This window comes from Wyeomyia smithii, chromosome 2, assembly GCF_029784165.1.
Source record: "Wyeomyia smithii strain HCP4-BCI-WySm-NY-G18 chromosome 2, ASM2978416v1, whole genome shotgun sequence".
NCBI classification, from domain to species: domain Eukaryota; kingdom Metazoa; phylum Arthropoda; class Insecta; order Diptera; family Culicidae; genus Wyeomyia; species Wyeomyia smithii.
Window position 1 is genome coordinate 259,040,998 of NC_073695.1, and position 23,549 is coordinate 259,064,546.

Here is a 23,549-nt window from a genome sequence, read left to right on the forward strand (position 1 = left end):
GTAAATCTATTTTTACAAATGATAAGTTTGAATGAGAAAGGCTGGGTCTGACCGCTAGGTGGATTAATTTAGGTTTTATTTTTTCATTATAAAACTTTGACATTTTGAATATTTTTGACATTGTTTATATTTTTATAATTTTTCACATATTTGAAAATTTTTGATTCCGATATTTTTAACATTTTCAACAATTTTTACAACTGACATTTTTTGGCATTTTTGCCATTTATGACATTTTGCAATTTTTGACGTAGAACTACGTCTCTCAGGAAGTTTGGCTACATAGGAATGAAAAATGAAAATCTAAAACCGAAAAAAGTGAAAAGTATGTCCAATTTCAAATGCTAATTAATTGGTTAATTTTCGATGAATTTCTTTCAGCAATAGTTCGGAAAATCTTCTGAAAATCCTTGCGAATGCAGAAAATTGTAATTTTATTATTCGAACTATTGTTCTAATGAAAATTATAAAAGCTGCCTTTGTGCAACAGTAGTATGTGCATTAGAAGGCACTTGTTTGTAATGTTTGTTCCATTCCTGTTCGGTAACGTATATGCAAATTAAAATTCGGTAGCACTACAACTCCGCTTCTAAACAAAATTTTAAAGTAATGATTACAAACAATGTTACAAATAATCTTATGTAGTTCTACGTGAACCTTGCGGTCGTGGCTTTGCATACAACCCTTGTGATTTTTTTGCCTCTCTCCTAGAAAGGTATAGCAATCACTGGAAGAACCAAAGGTATAAAAGTGGTCCCAATGACCGAATGTCATATACCACTCGACCCCTTTCGAGGAACTGAGCATTTTCTGTATGTATGTATGTATGTATGTGTGTGTATGTGCAACTTTGTTTTCTCACTCACTTTTCTCAGAGATGGCTAGACCGATTTTCATAAAATTAATTGCAAATGAAAGGTCTAGTTGCGCCATAAGTTGCTAGTGAATTTCATTGTAATCGGATTTTTAGTTTAGAGGTTATGTATCAAAATGTAAAAATCACGAAACATCAATATCTCAGAAACCACATAACCGATTTCAATAAAACTGGTTTCAAATGATTGGGCTGTCTCCAAAACCCTCAACTTTCAAATTTCGTAATGATTGAACATATGGTTCAAAAGTTATGTAAAGAAAAGTTATCCGGAGATTGTTCGAACTCACTCATTTTTCTTAGAGATAGCTGAACCGATTTTCACAAAATTAGTGTTAAATGAAAGGTCTAGTTGCCCCATAGGTTGCTATTGAATTTCATTGTAATTCATTGTAATGTGGGTGTGTACGTGTGTTTTTGGGCACCTTTTTTTTTCGCACTCACTTTTCTCAGAGATGGTCTGACCGATTCTTCCTATCTTGGTGTCAAATGAAGGGTCTATTTGCCGCTTAGGCTGCTATCGAATTTCATTGTTCCAAAGTGAAATATGAAGTTTACTGCCGACTTGCGAGCCCGGGATAATGTTCCTGAAGAACATTGGGTAGTGTTTATCCCTAGAAATTTAAAATGGCGCCCTAAGTTGATTTCTGGCCTCTGGGTGTAACGCTTCCGCAATACTCATAATTGATGATATTTGGTCATCTTAATTTGTTTTCCAGAAACTGAAAGTCGGCATCTTCGCCATCGAAATACCCGGATTAGGCAAAATTTGGCAATTTTAGGATGTATTCCGGTAACCAGAAGTAATCATCTGGATTTTTTGCGTGATGTATTTGAAACATATTTATTTCATGGTATTTGCATATGTATGCTTTTATGTGTGTGAAGGTTAGGTTTTGAAGGTTCGGTATAGTTGTGCTCTTGTCAATCAGAAATTCCTTATTTAGAGTGAAAAATTAAACCAGCAGAAATTTTCAAGGAACATTTTTTCTCTTAAATCGTGTAAATCTATTTTAACATATAATAAGTTTGAATAAGAAAGGCTGGGTCTCACCGCTAGGTGGATTATTTGGGTTTTTTTTTATTTGAAAATTTCGTTGTTTTTATATCACTTTTTTGTACACTACGACCTTCAAAAGTGCATTACTCAAAAATGTACCGTACAAAGATTTTGAAATTTCGACAAGATTTTGAGATTTCGAGATTCAGGACGTCATAACGAATCGAATGGTGTACTCAGATCTTTTGGTCATTTTTTTATAATGACGTTCTGTGGGAGAACCGTGAAAACATGACTGCATTTTTTTTTAAGTGTTTTAAAGTGGTTTGATTGAAATAGTGTCTCCGTTAATGTTGTAGATTATAATATAGCGAAACTAGAGAAAATATGCACACTGGACAACATTTCATAATGGAAATAACCATAGAAATGTTTCCGATAAATCGGAAATAGCCGTTCCAAATTGTTCCATAATGAACCTATATCACTAACTTTAGTTATTGTTTCTTCTTCAAATTTCAGAACTCTACCGCCAAGAACCTTACTCAAAAAAAACTAGTGCTCTAGCATCGTGACCCATTTTCCACGCAGCAAACGTCCCTATGATCAAAGTGATAAAAATGAGGAAAAATTGCGTCAGTTATCGTAAACCGAAAAATCACCGAAACGTGGTCAAACTCAGCCTTTTTGCAATTACGTAAAGTGAGGTTCGTTGTGCCAAAAGATTGCCACCCCAAGACGGGCAGAAGAAATGTTGTAAAGTGCGAAGTGCGCGAAGAAAAGTACGCTCTCAGGAAGAAACAAAACTCGTTTTATTGCATCAGGTGCGAAAATAATATTTTGCATTTCTTATTGAAGCCACCACGCGCGAGTGTGGCCTTTTTTCGTGAACGAGGACACGATTTCGTAACATCACGTCACACCAGTGTAGTGTATGTAGCAGGAAGAAGAAGAAGACAACTGTTGTGTCCCCAATACTACCGAACAACAGAGTGCGTTGCTCAGGTCAGTGACCAGAAAAAATACCCGTGCCAAATTCGAACGAAAAAGTTGTGAAACAGCGATCGTCTGCAAACTTTGAACCATATGATCTCAGCAAGCGGTGGTAGGAGGACATACGCGTGTGTGCGTCACCACATTCACCCTCTCACCAACGTTCGAATTCACCACCCCAACTCGTAGTGGTGAATGAGACTGTCATCTCTGTAGGAAGGAACAATCAAAATGACGCCATCATGCGTCGACTACGCGTTCGCCACAGAAAACCGTCACTGGATTTCGATGTTCTTTTGGATAGGCCTAATGCTGGCACCGGTAGCAGGTGAGTTAATGACTGTGATTAAGTTAAGAGAAAATCGAAAATCGAATTAATCTCACGATTCACGCCAGATAGCGAAGATGAAAAACGAAAAAGACTGCCGACTCGCAGTTTTCAACTGAACAAAAGTGACCTTCCCATTTTAGCTCGCCTCCGCACCAGCACCTTGTCGTACGTAGGATAACCGGTTTGCAATCAGCCGTCGATCTGGTCAATTTATTCGTATCGATTCAACCTTATCGCGAAAAGGACACTCACCGATTTCCTTCGGTTCAAGTGCGTTCATCCCCCGGGCACACCCCCACTCCCGGAGCGATCATTCCCTACAGGTTACAGATTGATAATCAATCGTTCAGCTTAATTAAAGCTGCCATCAGCCACAGCCAGCGGCAGAAGCTGTTTCTGCGGAGTTAAATCAGCGTTAAGGCAGCCAGTTAAGATACCGTCAGGAGGACTTGACAATTTGAATATTCAACAGTAGCACGAATAAATGTGTACCTATAGCACTTTATTTGCGCTAACAAATAGGCCCCTTCTGCATCTATTTTAGCTGCCGGTCATCGGATGAGTATGTCTGTCTGTGTGTGGATCCAGTCGAACAACTTTGCTTGCTCACTATTGCTAATGAATTAGCAGGCACTACATTTCTCGGATAGGAATTTATACAATGTGATCATGGGCGTAAAATGTCATTGTTCCGATTTCACTCAATTTAAATATGATCTTGACTGCCCCTTGCGATGGACGATGGTCACACCATTTCTCGGTCTTCGATCAATGCGTCATAAAAAATGCAATTCACTGTGATGTAAAACCCTTTCTAAGTCGCTGCGAGTTTAATTATTACTTTCATTTTTTTGCTCATTCGTACTCTGTCATTCCGTCAGACGAAGTAAACACTTCATATACAAACACACGCACACAAACATGGTCGGAAGTTATTTCACGTAACAAGGGACAGACAGTCGTTGTTTGTAGAACAAAATTATTAAATCAATCAATGGGTAATCACAAAACTAAAAAACAATACGTCACACCACGCATTGTGTGGTTCTTTCAAGTTGCTTATACTTTGAGGAACATTTCGAACTTAGCCCCGAGGTATTGACTGACACTGCTTGGTCGAATTGGATTCCACTACCTTTCCTAGCACAGTCGAAACCAAAGATTTTCGCTGTTTAAATAGTTTAATGTGAATTTCTCGTCAATATTTTTGTGCAGTTAAGTTAAAACTGTACAATACGCTTGAACTGAGCTTGCATAAACAAAAAAAACTGACATAAAGAGGGGAGAGCGTAGATATACGTATTCTTATTTCTCTCTGAGTGTCAATTTCATCAATGGTTTTCAAATAATTTTAATCAAAGTAATTAATCATTGCACATGTTTGATATCAAAAGTAATGGAATCTCTAGCAACATTTTCACTCGATCAACCTTATCTCACCCTTACGGTGGGCAACGATCCGTCACGTCGCGTCGCATCACGCTCGTGATGGAGTGCGACGACTTTCGCGCTGACATGCGTTGTGGAAAAAAGAATTTATCACCATTATGGGAACTGCGCTCCATTACTCATGGTCATGGCAAGAGTATAAACTCGCAAGGTAAACTAATTTTCCTTTGAAGTATCCCAACATCCATACCACGGTTGATGGTGGCAGGGCAGGTGCTAGGAATTTCCTTCTTTCGACATTATCTATTGCAACGCTAGACAGTATGGCTGTAAATGAGGGAAACCATCAACTTTCTCGAGAGAAGCCAAGCTTAAATTGAAATTGCAATTGTTGGAATGATAACTTGTTCCTAACATGGGCACACAAGTGTGACAGTTATTGAGTATCCATAATGAATTGCGCTCACACACGGCGTTCAAGAAAATGATCCATTGGGAAAATAAATCTAAACTTTCTGCTGGTATTTCAAGAAGCATTAATGTTCGGTTCACGTGTACGAGAGTTGTTGGAGTCAACACGAAATTCTTTTATTTTGAAGTTATTAATGTAGTTATAATAATGGCTTATTTATTTTCAAAAAACTTCATCTCTAAATCGGTGATTTAGTACACTATCAAGCCCCCGTAATTTATTCGATGTGGTGTGAATTGAAACTCGATAAAGCCCATTTAGGTTACCTCTGTGTACCCTTGTCCGGCACTTTTACACCGTTGCTGTGTACAAGAAAAACCGAAAATGGAAAACGTTTATGATCGTGTCTAGCTGATATGCAGCATTTTTACACATCAATCATACCGGCACTGAGTGAATGAGTGAGCGAGAAGTAAGAAAGCTACTCGTGCGCCATATGCTGCATTGGAGAGAAATGTAAGAAAACCACATAAATGGTAAATCGATCTCCATTAGATAGTGCGCGTACATAACCGCCGCACGGAGTTTGGTTGGTTTTGTTCATTTCACATTCATAATGTTTGAGCTTAACATAAAAAACTACCTTTCTGATTTAGGGAAATTTTGGTTAATCAAAAATGTTTCGTTAATTAAGATTAGGTTCGCTGTTTTTGATACTTCATCTCCACTTCATCTGTCTATCATCCGATCCGAAGAGATTGAATTTCGTCTCACCCTCATACAGAATTCTGTTACAGAACTTTTTAGGCTCTTTGAATATGCATTAGCAAGTTCGAGCTCGAGATAATTAATAAGCCATTAGTAAAAAAATATCAAACAACAAAAACCATGCAAAAATTACGATACAAACCTTTTTTTGCCCTACATGTTTGAAAGCCAGGAAATCCTTTTTGGATTCCTCAGAAAGTTCCACATAAAATATCAAATTTTCACTGAGTGGATTTTTTTTTTTTTGACGCAGAACTACGTCCCTCAGGAAGTTTTTAAGGGGAAAACGTAAATTTTAGAACCGAGAAAAAGACAAATTTGTCCAAGTTCAAATGCTAAAAGCCTGTTTATTTTCAATGGATTTCCTTCATTCTTGCGGTAATAGATTGGAAAATTATCTATGCATCCGTGCCATTGCAGAAAATTGGTCGCTTGATGCTTGCACAGTCGACAAAATTATAGATGTACTTAGTAAACCGGTAATGCACTCTTTGGACTATATAAGAGCCTACTTCTGCTCAAACCCATCAGTTTACTAGTTGATGTCCACTAGAACAGTCAAAACTAAGCACCGGTAGCGATTCTTGCAACACTTACATTGTTGCATTCGGAAGTGACCGGGAAACTTTTTAAATGATATACGCTAAGAATAACTACGTTAGATTATCTTTTCAAGGTTTGTAACTTTTATTCAACACTATAAAAAAATATTTTTTTTGGCATATCATTTCCGATTTCGCTGAAATTTTTCACAGTTGTTCCTTCTTGATAAAGAAGTCATTTTATGATATCAGTTCTTCATGTAGAATCGCGGCTACTGTAACAAAAGTGCATATCAAAAATAGTGACTGATGGACAAAAATTTCTAAATTGACAAAAATATTTAATATTTCAAAGAGTACCTTTTTAAAAAATCCAATTTTTTAAACATTGAAGATAATTTATGTGATGATTACAACACTGGTGCGTTCCAAGCGCTCAAACCGGAAAAAAGAAAGATTACAACTATTCAACCATTCCAAATGAGTTTCCTCGTAACCCGGTGAGCAATTTTTATACAATACTTTCACGTAAGTTGATGCGTTTAGGTGGTGGCTAGGGGCACCAAAATCATAGGAATGGTCGAATAGCTATAATATTTCATTTTTTTTCGGTTTGAGCTTTTGGAATGCACTTTTTTCCATTTTGTCGGTTTCTGTCAAAACGTGGTAATGGTAAAATAAAAAATAAAAAAGCTATGAACGTTTGAGTATTTTGACATTTTCACTCTGAAGTTTTCTTTCGAGTGTTTTTTTCTAGTTACACATTGCAATGTTAAAAATGTATTACTAAGAACATGATACCTATCCAATGCGCTGTTTTTGTACCATAGTCGATCATTTCTATGTTGGCCCTGTTGAAATTGAATATGCGTAGCTCACCGGCGAACCCTGTTATCAGAAGGTTGTTAAAATAAAACGAACACGCAAGGTAACCAATTTAAACATTACGTGTTTATATCAAGTAAACTCAGATTTAAAGAACCGGGGGCTGAGAGATTAAGCAGACAGGTTGAGCTATCAGTCTTGCGCCTGAGGCACTCGACCCTACTTCGGAAATCAATGCTAATCGACCTTTTTTTTATTTTTTGAACAAAAAAAAATTTTCAATTTATTTTAAAATATAGAGCAGTGAAGGGCAGAAGTACACATTGGCCATTTAGAAACATACAAGCAAAACAAACTGGCAACATTGTATGAATTTGCAGCATTATATCGTGCAGCACACATGTGAACACATAAAATTCCGTTGAAATGGTGCGAAGTTATGAGAAAAGTTGCGTTTGAATTTTTGAATTCCAATCTGGATTCTGATATTTGGCAACATTTTGTTGTTTTCCGGAACCGGAAAACGCTTTTTGGAACCCTCAATGATGTCTGGGGTCATATTCCAGTCTCTAAGCATCATCTCGATTACGGCAACACACATGCTAGGGGGCATTCGGCCATTTTAGGTTGTTTACTGGAAACCGAAAGTCATCATATGGGAATTCAAAATGGTATCTATGATCTTTTTTATGTTTCTGACATAATTCCGATTCCGAAAGTTCCGACATGGGGTGGTATTCGGTCAGTTTTAATTGTTTTCCGCAAACTGCAAGTCACCATTTTGAACTCAAAAATATCCTCTGGAGTAGATTTTTGATCTCAGCACTAGAAGCTAGACACAATTTACATGATATTTATACCTTGAAACCGAATATTCTGATAGTTTTTTTGCAATAGTTCGTACAAAAACCATTAAGTATGTACTTTTGCCCCTCACTACTCAAGGTTTTTTTGTAAGTATAAAAATATTATCTACAACTTTTCCGAAGACACTTGAATCGGACAAACCGTTTAGACACTAGAAAAAATTTTGATCATTTTCAGACGTTCGGGCCAGAAATAAATATTTTACTCATCACATCAGTCACACTTTTTGATAGGTTTTTTTAAGCAGCAGTCGTAAGTCAGCACTCCAATGCGAACGACAACCGTGCGCGTTTTTTCACTGTTGCATCGGTGGAGACGCTAAGTTAATTATTTGATAACCTAGAAAACGAGCTTAAGGGGAAATTTGGATCTAGAGCTCGATAGTAATGTTATAGAGAAAAACTTCCACAAAGTTGTTACATATGATAGAGCGCACGTTTTCCTGTAAGCATAAATTAGGGAGACCCAAATTTTCGATTAAAACCAGCATCTAACTTGCTTATCTTCACGGATAGAGTCAATTTTGCGTAACTTTGTAGAAAAAAGTTTTTTTTTTCTATTTTTCAAAATAACCGATACGCCTAGAGCAATGCTACTAAATTACAACAAGAGAACTATGGGTGCGGTCCCAAATCTCAAACTGGAAAAAATGAAACATTATAGCTATTTACTCATTCCTGTGAGTTCTAGTGCCCCTAGCCATTTCGGTTACGCGGATGAAAAAAAGCCTCCTACCCACTTTAACACGAATATTAATCGTGCGCATCCTTTTACTGTTGAATCGATGGAGACACCAAGTACATTGTTCTAGGGAACGAGCTTAGGGGAAAATTTGGATCTAAAGCTGGATAGTGAAGAGAAAAACTTTTCTTTACAAAGTCATTACATATGATGAGGCGGTCATTTTCATGTTATCACAAGTAAGGGATATCTATCATTCGTATCTTTGCAGGTAGAATTGAAGATTGTTCTACAATGTTGCTGCTCCGTTGATTTTAGGCAACTTTGTGAAAAAAAATATCCATCTTTCAAAACAAACGATTTAATTTTATCATTATATCTTATCAATTGTAACTTTGTGAGCCGTTTGATCGGTTTTAAAGCAATTATTTGGCCATTCTTTGAGAATAAATTCTAAACTGTACTTAAAATTAGCGTTGCACCGAATAATAGGGCTGGGAAAATTTGTATTTTAGTAGATTCAGGCCGTTCGATGTCAATAAGGACTTAAGCATGGGATTATTCTCAGGCTCCCTACCACTTACCCTTCCTTACCGCTGAATTATATACTACCTTTGCGTGATTTTCTCTGAACAAAAAAAAGTTCCTCGTATCAATAAAACTGGCCAGAAGGACGCGCGACGAAACTTTTCCATGGAAACAAAATTAGCGATATTGTTCAGGAGGAAAGAGGTTAGATATAGTAGAGCCGATAGCGTGCAAAGGAAATGTTAAGTCACATTACATACTAGCACGGATGAAACAATAATAAAAAGCATGCCACTTTTCAATAGCGGTATTGCTAATGATAGAAGTGCGGGATACAGCAGATACACGGGCATATCTCACAATAGCTCAACGACTCTGGTCACAGTGAGGAAGTCAATACAAAAATTAATGATGGTGATCGGCGGTAAAATCAGCGATAAACATTCGAACTTTTTCAGCGTGTGAGTCAACTTCGTCTCTCAGTTGGTTCTAACATTCATCGTACGATATGCCAGTCCGAGTGAACCAATTCGGAGATTCGCTGAGATAATTCATTCTCTCTCAGAGATGGAATTTCCAATAGCTCTACAAACCGATGATTCACTCTTCGCTGATAGAATCCAAGTGTCAAAACAAAAGGGAAAAATCGCTAGACGATAATTATCGGAAAAAAGAAGCGATTGCGATCGCTTGAACAATTATCCCCCTTTCTTTCTGAGTTGCAAGTGTTGACAGTGAAATAGGTTTTTCATCGTTTAACAAACTGTTGCCTGCTGTTTTCATGTCAACTCAATGTTCTTTTGTTTGTCGGTTCATTTGCATCGAAGGTTTGTTCGCTGATGTATGTTGGCCGATATCAAAGTTTTTCTTAAACAGGCAAAAAACCTGCATTAATTTTAGAAAGAAATCCGCAAATATAAATAGATTCGAAAAAAGCTTGTAAGCTATGCACATAGTAACAACAAATATTTGCCATTTGAAAAAAAGGGTGCCCAGGGAGGCGACTCCACACCCAGGACCCTAACTCACGACCCGTTTATTAACGGACCGGCGCCAACGGCTTCACTTCCTCATGCGATGGAAGGCGTGATCCCAGAGATTTTTCGCCTCAGAAAATCTCCCGGTGTCGGCTAGGATTGAATCTAGACCAGTTGGGTTGGTTGTGAGTGGATCACGCCACCTCACAACCATCGACACCTATGTCGGCGGTGGGATTCGAACCCAGGCGTCTAGAGCGTGGTTGGCGGAGACGTTACCAACCACACTAGGCCCCCGCTCACTCGCATACAGTTAACAGGCTATAAAGTTCACGGAGCATTCTTAGGATTCTCTCATGATAATTCTCTTATACGATTTTACCCATCCTTGACAAAAAACTATCTCCAAAATAAAATCAAAATTTATCTGATGCGTCTCCATCAAGCATTAACTCACAATGGTGACGCAAGTGACTTTATCAAACGGCAATTTCCAATTTTTTTCGAAATGGTCGCAAATGCTTACCAAAAGTTTTTTTTACGTAAAACTGCGTCTTCAAGGCTTTTGAGAGAAATTAGGTATAAAACAAAAATTTAAAATCGGAACATGTAACATTTTTTTGTCTAATTTCAAATGCTTATGACTCGGTTAGTTTTCAACGGAATTTCTCAATTTTTGCAGCAATCGATTGGAAAATTAGCTACGCGTCTGCCAAAAAGCGGAAAATTGTAATCTCATGATTTTAACTATTGTACTTTTGACAAATTTCGAGGCTTCTTTTTGAACGCCCACCAATTCAGAGCTGAAAACAACGTCTAATTCCTGACATATTGGTATTTCCAGAACTAGAATGATGCCCAATGAAAAGAAATCGACTCCAAACGCCATTTTGAAATCCATGATGGTGACTTACGATTTCTGGAAAACAGCCAAAAATGTCCAAACACCATCTGATTTAGTATTAGTATTAAGTATTTCATTCTGTTATCAATTCATTTTCTTCTACACGCAAAACTTTTCCTTATTACTTTAGAAGCAATAGCGCAAAATTGCCTTTTAGGTAACAAACCTATTACTTAAAAGGCAATAAAATTCTACCACAGTCAAGTAACAACGCATACTGTCATATATTTAGCATGTGTTACGGGAGTACGACTATCCAAAAATGGTCGTTTCAACCACATGCAAGATTTTTACTGTCAAAAACTGCTCCCTTTCCATCTCAAGTCAAAAAAAATCACACACTGTCGCATATGTTGCACATGTTACAAGTTTCTTCAATCTCCAATTCATCCGGTGTGCGTGTATTACTTCGCTCGTTGTATGCATACGGAGTAGAGAAAGAATATAACAAGAGCTGCCAAGCAGCATTTTTCCCGTCATAAAGTATGCAAACGTAGATGATTTCAAAGACTTGAAATGCGTCTTGAAATGACATCACGATCTGTAAACTGCGTTAGGGAAAAACAAAAAAAATCGCTTTCTTGCAAGCTATCTACAGCACATAATCATTGGTTCATGGAAACTCATTTGGACCTGTTTGAAAATACAAAACTTGAGCCCATCCAGAACAATATTCGCAACTTCGGCAACTCTGGTCAGACAGTATTACATATTTCCATTTCAAGTAAACACTGGGGGACGAAACGAAAGTGTTTCTAATTAGACATTCGAGGTTGACGGTTGAGATTCTGATTATGTGTTGATGAAGGGGACAAAAATTAACCTGATCGTTACATCAATACAAATGCAGCGAGTGAAGTCTTGCTAACACATGCACTGCGGTGCTTGGCTATATGTAAGTAAAGTAATAAAATGTTCCCCGTTTACGTTGGGTGTATTTATTGTTCGTCATATTTTGTTCTTCTTCAACTTTCTTACTATTTTACTCTTTTTTTGTATTAAATTCATGCGCTCTCATTATTTGTGCTTAATTGGTATGCTCTACCCTCTTATTTTTTTCCTGTGTGGACTTCAGTGCTGTTAAAAGTCATTTTCCCCAGCGATATTCTTCGAAAATTACAGCATATCATTTTCAATTTTCACTTCCAATGATCGCAGCACTCTTTCAGATACACTGATTTTCGTCCTAGTAACGTGCTGTTATACTCAGATGAAATAGATCGCGCGCATCGTTCACGGTTACGGAACGAAATTTGACGACAAATCCAACCAAATGATCTTCACTTCAAAACGAAAAAGAAAAACAAACAGTCCACTCAACCAAAATGAACCTCACCGAAACACTTTTTCACTGACACTGACCGATGCCTTGACAATCTTCGTTAACTGATAAACTGATTTTGTTGTCTTGCTTCCATCGCATGAAATATAATGAGCTGTTTTGACAGTTCACTTCCATGCAAAAAGCGGGAAGGGAGAACTCTGAAAGGATTGTAAAAAAATACCGTTTATGGATGCTTTTTTTCACTTTCACTCAAGAGTGTCAACAAATATCAACCCTGATGGACTTACTCACTGCGACCAGAATCGTAGATCTATTGTGAGATATACCCGGGTGTCTGCTGTATCCCGCACTTTTATTCATAGAAATACCGCTATTGAGAAGTGGCATGCTTATTATTATAGTTTATCGGTTCTTGTGTGTAATGTGATACACTTCCTTCTACACGCTTACTGTTCAACTATACCGATGCTCGTTCCTCTTACCAAATATCACCAATTATAATTCCCTGGAGAAGTTTCGTCGTGCGTCCTTCTGGCCAGTTTTATTAATAAGAGGGACTTATGTTTTTGTTAAGATGAAGTCACGCAAAGGTGTTATAGATTTCAGCGTAAAAGAAAGGTAAGTGGTGGGGAGCCTGAGAATGACTCAAAGTCCAGTTTTGAGATTGAATGGCCTGATTCTACTAAGATTCGAACCTACGACCATTCGCTTGACAAAGCGGACTCTGTCACCTTGCGGCTACGCAGCACCCCTTATATAATATGCTATATTCTTATATTATAGTATTTTCTTCTATTTTTATTTTTTCATATACATATATATTAGGGTGGGGAATCGTTATAAAGAAAAAACGAAACTTGATATCAGAAAGCCAGAATCAAGTTTTTTTGTTCTATTTGCAATCCAAACAATCCTGCATTTATTAGAAGTCGATTGCTTTTGTCTCCGTTTGGCGCATTGCATTTTAAATTTATATGGAGATTTGTATGGAAAAACCAACTTTTTTGCATTTTTCATTCTAAAGAGCTCAAAATGGCTCAAACCATAGGTTTCAAGACTTTAAATGGTATGTTTTTAGATGCCCAACAACTTGTCCGAGAACACTAAAGAGCTAGGGTGTGCCAAAAAAATACTATAGCTGTTCAAAGTTGAGTATGTCGAAATTTATGCTGCAAATCATTTTTTCTGCCAACACTTCCAGCGTACCGGCGTCAGTCAGTTTTCCATCAGAAGTAACCTCTAAAACACGTTGTAGATTCTATTTGCGCCTAGAATATCGACCTGAATTTGTTTGCTTGGTCTAGCTGAGTGTATAAACTCGTTACGACAGGTTACTTTTGATGGGAATCCTACTGACGCCGGTACATTGGTAATGTTGGCAGAAAACAAGATTTTTTGCATTTAAATCGACATACTCAACTTTGAACAGCTTTAGCTCTTCTTAGGGACATTCTAGCTCTTCAGTGTCTTCTGCAAAGTTGTTAGGCATCTAAAATACTATACTTTAACATAATGTTGTGCTTTATTAGAGCGTTATTTAGCTCTCTAGAAAGGTAAATGAAAAAAGTAGGTTTTCCCATATGAATTTTCATACAAATTTGATATGCAATGCGCCAAGTGGAGACAAAACCAATCGACCTCAGGTAAGTTTAGGGTTGTTTGGGACCCTAAAAAGAACCAAAAAAACTTGGTTCAGGAAAATCGATCAATTTCCCCACCCTAATATATATTCCAATTGTTTTATTCAATTCTATTTAAAAATTTCATTATATTCGAATGCAAAAATAAAATGCATATTTTATTTCTTGATTTTCTTTTATTCAATTTAATTGTTTCTTGCCTTCGTTTTTTTTTTTAACTTTTTTTTCCTTTTCACTATCGTATTTTTATGATTTATGATTTATTTCTTATGAATTATGCACATCTATACTCACTTTCATGTTTTGCCTTTCTCCTAGAAAGGTATAGCAATCACTGGAAAAACCAAAGGTATAAAAGTGCTCCAAAGTGTCGAATCTCGTATATCAATCGACTTAGTTTGACGAGCTGAGCATTTTCTGTATGTGTGTGTGTGTGTGTGTGTGTGTGTGTGTGTGTGTGTGTGTGTGTATGTATGTGTGTGTATGTAACGCTCTCCCAATCTCACTCGATTTTCTCAGAGATGGCTGGACCGATCTTCATGAAATTAATTGCAAATGAAAGGTCTAGTTGCCCCATAAGACCCTATTGAATTTCATTGCAATCGGATTTTTAGTTTAGAGGTTATGTGTAAAAGTGTGAAAATCACGAAACATCATTCTCTCAGAAACTACTCAACCGATTTTACCAAAATTGGTTTTAAATGAACAAACTAATAAAAAAACTTTTAACTTTTGAGTTTCATGAAGATTGAACGTGTGGTTCAGAAGTTATTTAAAGAAACGTGTTCTGGAGAGTGTTTAATCTCGCTTATGTTTCTCAGAGATGGCTGAACCGATTTCCACAAAATCAGTGTCATTTGGAAGGTCTAATTACCCCATGAGACCCTATTGATTTTTTTTGTAATCGGACCATTACTTTGCCTGTTATGTTTAAAAATGTGAAATCCAGCTATGAAAAGGAACATATTCCGAAGACTACTTAAACTCACTCACTTTTCTCAGAGATGGCTGAACCGATTTCCACGGAATTAGTGTCAAATGAAAGGTCTAGCTGCCTCACAACACCCTATTAAATTTCAATGTAATCGGTCTGTTACTTTGTCTGTAATGTATCAAAATATGAAAATCACAAAACTTCATTATCTCAGATAGTACACAACCGATTTGAACAATATTGGTATCAAATGAACGGGCTAGTTGAAGGTTAATTGATGAGTTTTATAGTGATTAAACACGTGGTTCAAAAATTGTGAAAAGAAACTTGTTCCGGTGACTTTTCAAATTCACTCGTTTTCCCAAAAACGGCTGGACTAAATTCAACAATCTTAGTGTCAAATGAAAAGTTTGGCTTTCCTATAGGTTCCCCCGGGTTGTCTCTCAAACTCACAAGTAAGAAATTTCATAGCAATTTGATATGTGGTTCAAAAGTTATGAAAAGAAACGAAATTCAAAGACTATTCAAAACTGTAACTGCTTTGATCAAAACATATGGCCTCAACAAAATTTAAATTTGGTATTGTGCTATTCGTACGTTCCCGGTATTGCTCGTGATTGAAGTGTACAAAATTCAAAGTCATTTCTTTTATTTCGCTATTTCTTCAGCACGAATATTTTACTCCTAATTAATAGTTTTTTGAACTTTTTGCATTTCTCCTAGAAAAGTATAGAAATCACTTGCAAAACCGAAGATATGAAAGTGCTCCAAAGGGCCGAATGGTATATAGCACTCGACTCAGTTCGACGAACTGAGCATTTTTTGTATGTTTGTATGTATGTATGTGTGTGTGTGTTTTTTTTTTTAAGGTGGCGGGGAAATCTGCAAACAGACACCTGAGAAGAGAACTCAGGGTTTGGGGATGAGACTAGGGGAGAGATGGGTAGTTACACTCGCCCAGGCACCTACTGATCCCTGTCCCGACCCACTAAAACCCCTCCAGTCTCCAGCCCTGGTCTTCCCGGAACGACGGTTAAGTATTACGTCGGGGAGTGGCTTTTGTGCGTGATGCACCCTCTTTACTCGTATAACCTCCTAGCTTACTACCTGGAGACTGGTAATTAGCTACCACTGGCGTGTTGGTGGTTGACCCGCCACACACGTTGCAGCTCCAGGACAATCTGAGAGGCGGCCGCACAGACCGCGTTCCAGATGTCCGGGTCGTCGCACATCATCCGGACTAGATTGTCCGGAGTAGTGCCAGGCCCGCTCACAGCCATCCTGTTGCTCCTCGCTCTTACGAAACGGGGGCATACGAAGAAGACATGCTCAGCAGTCTCCTCCTCCTCCACGCACTCGAGACACATGGGGGACACCGCGTGTCCGAACCTGTGCAGATATTGCCTGAAACAACCATGGCCTGACAGGATTAGTGTCAGGTGGAAGTTCACTTCACCATGTCGTCTCCCGACCCAGCCGGATATCTCCGGTATGAGTCGGTGCGTCCATCTGCCCTTTGTGGAGTTGGACCATTCCCGCTGCCAGCGGAGCATCGAGAATGACCTTCTGGTACCTCGTATGCTCCTTGATGGCGATGCTGATAGGCATCATGCCGGACAAGACACAGATTGCATCGTATGACTCCGTACGATACGCACTCGCAACTCTCAGGCACATGGGCCTGTAGGTACTTTCCAGTTTACCACGGTAACTGTTAGTACCTAGTATGGACGAAACCACGCTGGCAAGAAGTCTTCGCTTTCTGTCATAAACCGCTGAGCTATTGGACATCATACGAGATAATGCTGCAATAGCCGATGAGGCCCTCTTACAGGCATAGTCGACGTGACTCCCAAACGTGAGCTTGTCGTCCACCATAACCCCCAAGAGCTTCAGGGATCGCTTCGAGGTGATGGTGCAGTCTCCGACTCTGACCACCGCCTGTTGCTCCGATTTACGGTTGTTCACAACCGTGACCTCCGTCTTATGATGCGCGAGCTTCAGTTTCCTGGAGCGCATCCAGTCCTCGACCTTGCATATACAGTGTGCGGCCGTCAACTCGACCTCCTCGATAGACTCGCCGTAAACCTCCAGCGTTATGTCGTCTGCAAAGCCGACGATCACAACCCCTACAGGGAACTTGAGTTTCAACACTCCGTCATACATGACATTCCACAACACCGGGCCCAGGATAGAACCTTGCGGAACTCCTGCGGTAATTGGGACGCACTTCTGACCCTCTTCCGTGTCGTAAACAAGTACTCGATTCTGGAAATAATTTTCCAGAATCTTGTACAGCGACACCGGTACATGGATGCTCCTGAGCGCGAGCGCTATGGAGTCCCAACTGGCACTATTGAACGCATTCTTCACGTCGAGCGTGACGATTGCGCAGTAGCGTATTCCCCTTCTCTTGCGCTGGATTGCTACCTCTGCCGTCTTGATGACGGAAGAGATTGCGTCCAGCGTGGACCTGCCCTTCCGGAAGCCGAACTGGTTACTTGCCAGACCGTGTACACCCTCCGTGTACCTCACCAGTCTGTTGAGGATGATTCTCTCAAGCACCTTGCCCGCGGTGTCCAGCAGGCAGATAGGCCTATATGCCGATGGGTCCCCTGGCGGTTTCCCAGCCTTCGGCAATAAGACCAGTCTCTGTCGCTTCCACCTGTCCGGAAAGAGACAGTCATCCAGGCACCTCTGCATGACTGCCCTGAACAGCCCGGGGGCCGTTTTTATCCTCCCCTGCCTCGACACGGCTGTCGTCGCTCACGGATTGGATGTTCGGCAGGTTGGCCGACCATCTCTGGTCTATGTCTGAGATACTGGAGCGTCGGACGTGAGACTCGACCGCCGGAGGCCAAGGACTTGGCTCGTGGCGTGGAAAGAGTCCCTCGATGATACGCTCCAGCATCGCTGGTGATCTCTCTGCAGGCGCCAGCGCGCCTTTAGTCTTGGCCATTACGATCCTGTAGGCGTCACCCCACGGATTTGTATTGGCACTCGCACATAGCCTATCGAAGCAGGCCCTCTTGCTGGCCTTTATCGCACTCTTCAGCATCGATCTTGCCGAACTGGATGCTGCGCGACGCTCTGTCTTCTCATCTTCGTTTCGCGCACGCTGCATCCTGTGTGTGTGTGTGTGTGTGTGTGTGGGTGTGTGTATGTGCAGATTTTTATTTTCACCGATTTTAATGAAATTATATGCGAATGAAAGTTCTAGTTGCCCCATAAGATCCTATTTTTCATTAATGGGTTCAATGATGGCAATTTCGGTCACGGGTTTCTTGAAAACACGTTTTATTATGTCAAAGCCAACGTTTCAAGAATATATTTCCTCGTCCTCAGGGCAAATAAAAGGAAATATATCCTTGAAACGTTGGCTTTGACATAATAAAACGTGTTTTAAAGAAACCCGTGACCGAAATTGCCATCATTGAACCCATTAACTATTTATTGGTCAAACACCGCTTAACTATTTTTCATTATAATTGGATTTTTATTTAAGAGGTTATGATTAGAAATGTGAAAATCACGAAACATCAATATCTTAGAAACCACACAACCGATTTCAATAAAATTGGTATCAAATGAACGGGCTATCTCAAAAACCCTTAACTTTTGAATTTCATATAGATTGAACTTGTGGTTCAAAAGTTATGAAAAGACATTGTGAAAATCACGAAACTTCATTATCTCAGAAACTACACAACCGATTTGATCAATAGTATTATCAGATGAACGGGCTAGTTAAGGGTTAACTGATGAATTATGATTTAACACGTGGTTTCGAAGTTTGGCTGCCCTATACGTTCCCATTTCATTTGATTATAATCGAACTAAGCAAATGTTATGCATTAAATTGTTAATAAAACAACGAAAGTCTATTATCTCAAAGATTACACGACTTATTTGAACCTAACTAGTGTCATACGAACGAGTCATCTCTCAAACTTACAAATAACAAACTTCATAACAATTTGATATGTGGTTCAAAAGTTATGGAAAGGAAAGAAAATCAAAGGCTATTTAAAACTATACCTGCTTTTATCAATATATGTGGCCTCAATATAATTTAAATGTGGTATCGTACCATTTGAATGTTCCCGCTATCGCTCGTGATTGAATTGTTCGAAATTAAGAGTCATTTCTTTTATTTCGCTATTTCTTGAGCATTTACATTACGTCAAATTTCATATTTTATACTACAATTACAACATCATTATTTTAGAACCCAAAAAGTGAACACACATTTATTGGATTGAAGCGTTCTTGTAAATCTATTTTTACAAATAATAAGTTTGAATGAGAAAGGCTGGGTCTGACCGCTAGGTGGATTAATTTAGGTTTTTCATTTCACCCGAGCTTTGAATTTCTCATTTTATTTTTTCCTCCTATTTTGTTTGTCAGGTTTTCTCACACATTCTCTTTTTGATTCTGTACATCTCTATTTCATGATTGCTTCGTTAAATGTCTTCCTTTTTTTTAATTGTTTCTACTGTTTCTATTATGTATTCATTTTTAAACTTTTCTTGCCCCTTTACCGCCAGTTTTGCTCCATTTTTATCCTGTTTTTTATGCTACTGTTCCGTCATCTCTAATAGGGAACTATTGCATATTTTCGTCTCATATTTTATTCTTTTTCATTTTTCTTCCATTTTTCCGTACATTGCCATTCAATTTTCCCTCCAGTTGTTTTTACTTCTGATTCCTTACACTCATTTTGATTGTATAAGAACAAAATCCCTGATTTTGCCTCTATTTTTATCCAGTTTTTGTGGGTTTCTTTCTCTGTTTTCTTTAGAAGTTGTACGTTTCACAAATTTCAGGTCGGACTAAATTATCCGGAGACTCGATTATCCGGAATTTAATTTTTTTGGTGTTCGTTTTCAATTTTTATTCCGAAATTTTATCTCTACCATTCCTTCTGGCATATTTGTTACCATTTATACCACTTCCGGCATGTTTGAGACATTTACGATTTAAGTTAAAATAATCAATGTCCAATCTATTTTTTGCTTCTCAAAATTTTAGCCCTTTTCGCCTCAGAAATAATTTCTGGTTACGCCACTGCATCATACAAGTAAGACAAAAATAGGAAATATTTAGTTTATGTTCGTTAATCGCGAATTTGAATATTTTTTCTGTGATTCGATTATCCGGAATGAAAAATTTTTTGATGGTCCGGATAATCAAGTCCGACCTGTATGGCCTTTCTTTGAATTTATTTTCATCAATTTATCTAGTAAATTTTCTTGTTCACTTTTTTTTTTCTACTATTCTTGTTTCATTTTACTTCTGTTTTTTTTGGTATGTTATCTTCAGTTTTCCCTTCAAATTGTTTATACTTTCTATTCTACAATCTCATTTTTATTTATTTTGTTAGATACTTGATTGTTCCTCCATCCTCATTCATTTTTTCCTTTTTTTTGCTTACATTTATGCTTTCATGTTTTATTTCTTCTTTTTTTGTTCATCTTTTGTACAGGTCGGACTCGATTATATATAGTTTCGGTTTTTTTTTTTCACTATGAATAATTGAGTTTCAAATATAACCGAATCCGAAGATTTTTTTATTTATTGTACATAGATTTTTTGTTGTTTTCGAATAGATAAGAAGAGTTTTAGTTTTCACCCATCTGGACCCGCAATCTCCCTGTCTCCGGGATGGTGTTTTGACCAATTAAACTACGGGGGACGGTGGTACTGTTCCACAATCTATATCGTATCACATTCCGCTGTCGGCTTATTCTATTGCTCATCCCTAACTACACACACTGCTGTGCAAGCGTTATTTATAGACTGAAAGGAATGTCTCATCACACACAGAAGAGTCAGCTGATGCTGATAACTCTTATAGACCTGTGTGATCGAGACCAAAGTCAGTCTGCGTCGTGCTTGCAAGTGCGACACAACTACGGAAGGTGCTCCGTACGGCTAAATTTTCGAACTGAATTTCTATTTTAACAACGGCTTTTTCCCGTTAACACGCAAGTTCATTAAGCAGACAGTATGTTAGTACAGAAAGAACGAGAAATAAGCGAACTGGAAATATGATACAGATTTGGAAAAATATACCGCATCCCGACGAATCCAAATTATATGAAATCGAATCATATATAATCAAGTCCATATAAAATCGAGTCTCTATATAATCGAGTCCGACCTGTATTTGCTGTTTTCACTCTTTTGTTTATTATTTGTTTTTTTTTGTTTTTATATTCGATTCCGTTTTTTCTCACATATCAATTATTTGTCACGGCACAAATATATAGACTGTTCCGAAAATTACAAATACATCTTCTTTCTTTAATAAAACAAAAAATACAGGATTTTTCGGGTCATTTTATTCTGAAATATAGATAATAAGTGTTTTCTTTCCAGTTTCAATTCACGTTGGGATTATTTTTCGTAGGATACGCGAGTTCTCTAACTTTTCTCTTAACACTACTCATAAGCTTTTGTCCGCTGGTTTGACATATTTCCTCAGCAAAGCCCAAAAAGTTTCAATAGGGCGAATTTCAGGGCAGTTTGGAGGATTCATCTCCTTTGGGACACATGTGACATAATTTGTTTTATACCACCCTAGTGCATCCTTAGAGTAATGACAGGAAGCAAGATCGGGCCAAAATATTGGAGGATTGTTATGCTGCTTAACCATGGGTAACAACCTTTTCTGCAAACACTCTTTCACGTAAATTTTACCATTCATTGTGTCATTCGTAATGAATGGACGAGATATGTTCCCACATTCACAAATGGCCTGCCAAACCATTACCTTCTTGCCGAATTTTTCGGTGTAAATGGCTTTCACTGGTCCAGAGACATCCTTTCCCTTCGGTGATGTATAAAATTGCGGTCCTGGCAGAGTCTTATAGTCCAGTTTTATGTAGGTTTCGTCATCCATGATAACACACCCCATTTTTTTGGTCAGAAGTTTGTCATAAAGCTTCCGAGCTCTCGGTTTCACAGATTCAGCTTGTTTTGGACTTCGTTTTGGCTGCTCCTGCTTCCGACGGGTCTGCAGACCCATTCTTCCCTTGGCACGCATAACGTTACTCGCCGAGGTTCCAAGCTTTCTCGCCACATCTCGTACTGATACTGAAGGATGCCGCTTGTAGTATTCCTTAACCTTTTTGTCCATTGTGGGATCAACAGGCCCGGGTTTTCTACCACATCTTGGGGCATCAGTAAATGTGCACTCTTCACAATACTTCCGCAATGCGGTTTGAACTGCTCCGACATTTATACCTTCTTCTCTGGCTAATTTTCTTATAGAAAGACCACTCACGGTGCCCCAGTTGTGCACAATTCACTTTCTTTGTTAGGGTGAAAGTATGTAAACAACAGGACGCAGCCAACGTTTGGTTGAATACTGCACGTTATTTGAAGTGACGGTTGATCGTAAGTGTATTTATAATTATCGGAACGGTCTATAGTTATTCCTTTCCGTTCATATGTTACGTTTATTTATCGAATACTTCCTCAATAAATATTAGTACAAGATAGTAATCGCGCAAACTTAGAATTAAATGTAAAAAAGCCGCCACGTGGGAAATTTGTTCGCAAGTGTTTTAAAACTGTGAAAAAGCTTATCTATTTTGTGACACTAATTTTATTATGTATTTATATTCTTCGTTGAATTTTATGTATGATAAAAAAAAGTCTGAAAATGATCAAGACAAAAAGTAGACCGTAACGTCAACAAATTGTTTGAATATTCATTAAAAGCCAACCAAAAGTCAATTTGAGTCCCACCGTTGATTTTACCTTTGATTCAAGATAAAAATTATGAAAAACAGAAAGGTTAGGTAGAATCAGTGAGTATTCAGGGATTCGATTTTGGAAATTCTACTGAATGAACTAAAAACTATTTGAAAAAAAGCCTAAAACCGACTTTTCTTTGAAAATCTGTCGTTTTGTTCCGTGATCTTTTCATGTCTGCAGCATCCCGAGTCACTTTGGCACGTGTGGAATTGGAAGTACAGGTCGGACTCGATTATCCGGGATTTAATTTGGGGGAGCTCCGTAGCCTTAAGGTTACAGAGTCCGCTTTGGTAAGCAGGTGGTCGTGGGTTCGAATCTCAGTAGAATCAGGCCATTTGGTTGTCAAAGGACTTCAGCATGGGTTTATTCCCAGGCTCCCCACCACGTACCCTTCCTTCAATCTGAATTCTACAGTACTTCTGTTGACTCTCCTTCTAAAAGTCCCTATCATAATCAAACTGGTGTGAGTAACGTATGAAAGTTCTCTACAGAAAATTGTAACTAGGCGATATTGTTAGGATGGACAAGAGGCTTGGTATAGTAGAGCAGTAAGCTTGAAACGGAGAGGTAAAAAAAACTTACAAACAAGCACGGATATGAATGATAAGCGTATCACTTACTTCAATAGTGATACTGCCAATAATATGAAGTGCGGAGTACAGAAAACACCTGGGCAATATTACAATAGATCTAAGCTCTGGTCGCAGTGATGAGTCCACACAGAAAAAAAGTCCGGAATTTAATTTTTTTGTTCGTTTTTAATTTTTATTCCGAAATTTTACCTTTAGCATCCCTTCTGGCATATTCGGTACCATTTATGTACTTCCGGCATGTT

At 38.3% G+C, this 23,549-nt stretch overlaps 1 protein-coding gene across 5 annotated transcripts in view; it reads left to right on the forward strand.

The window, feature by feature from the left end:
• LOC129722942 (tyrosine kinase receptor Cad96Ca) overlaps nt 1–23,549 on the forward strand; it is a 66,389-nt gene that overhangs the window by 39,407 nt on the left and 3,433 nt on the right. For all 5 annotated transcript variants that reach the window (XM_055676813.1, XM_055676814.1, XM_055676815.1 and 2 more), the window contains exon 2: nt 2,397–3,195. In XM_055676813.1, the coding sequence (XP_055532788.1) occupies nt 3,099–3,195 (97 nt within the window). In that variant the 5' untranslated portion in view covers nt 2,397–3,098. The remainder of the gene's footprint in view (nt 1–2,396; nt 3,196–23,549) is intronic.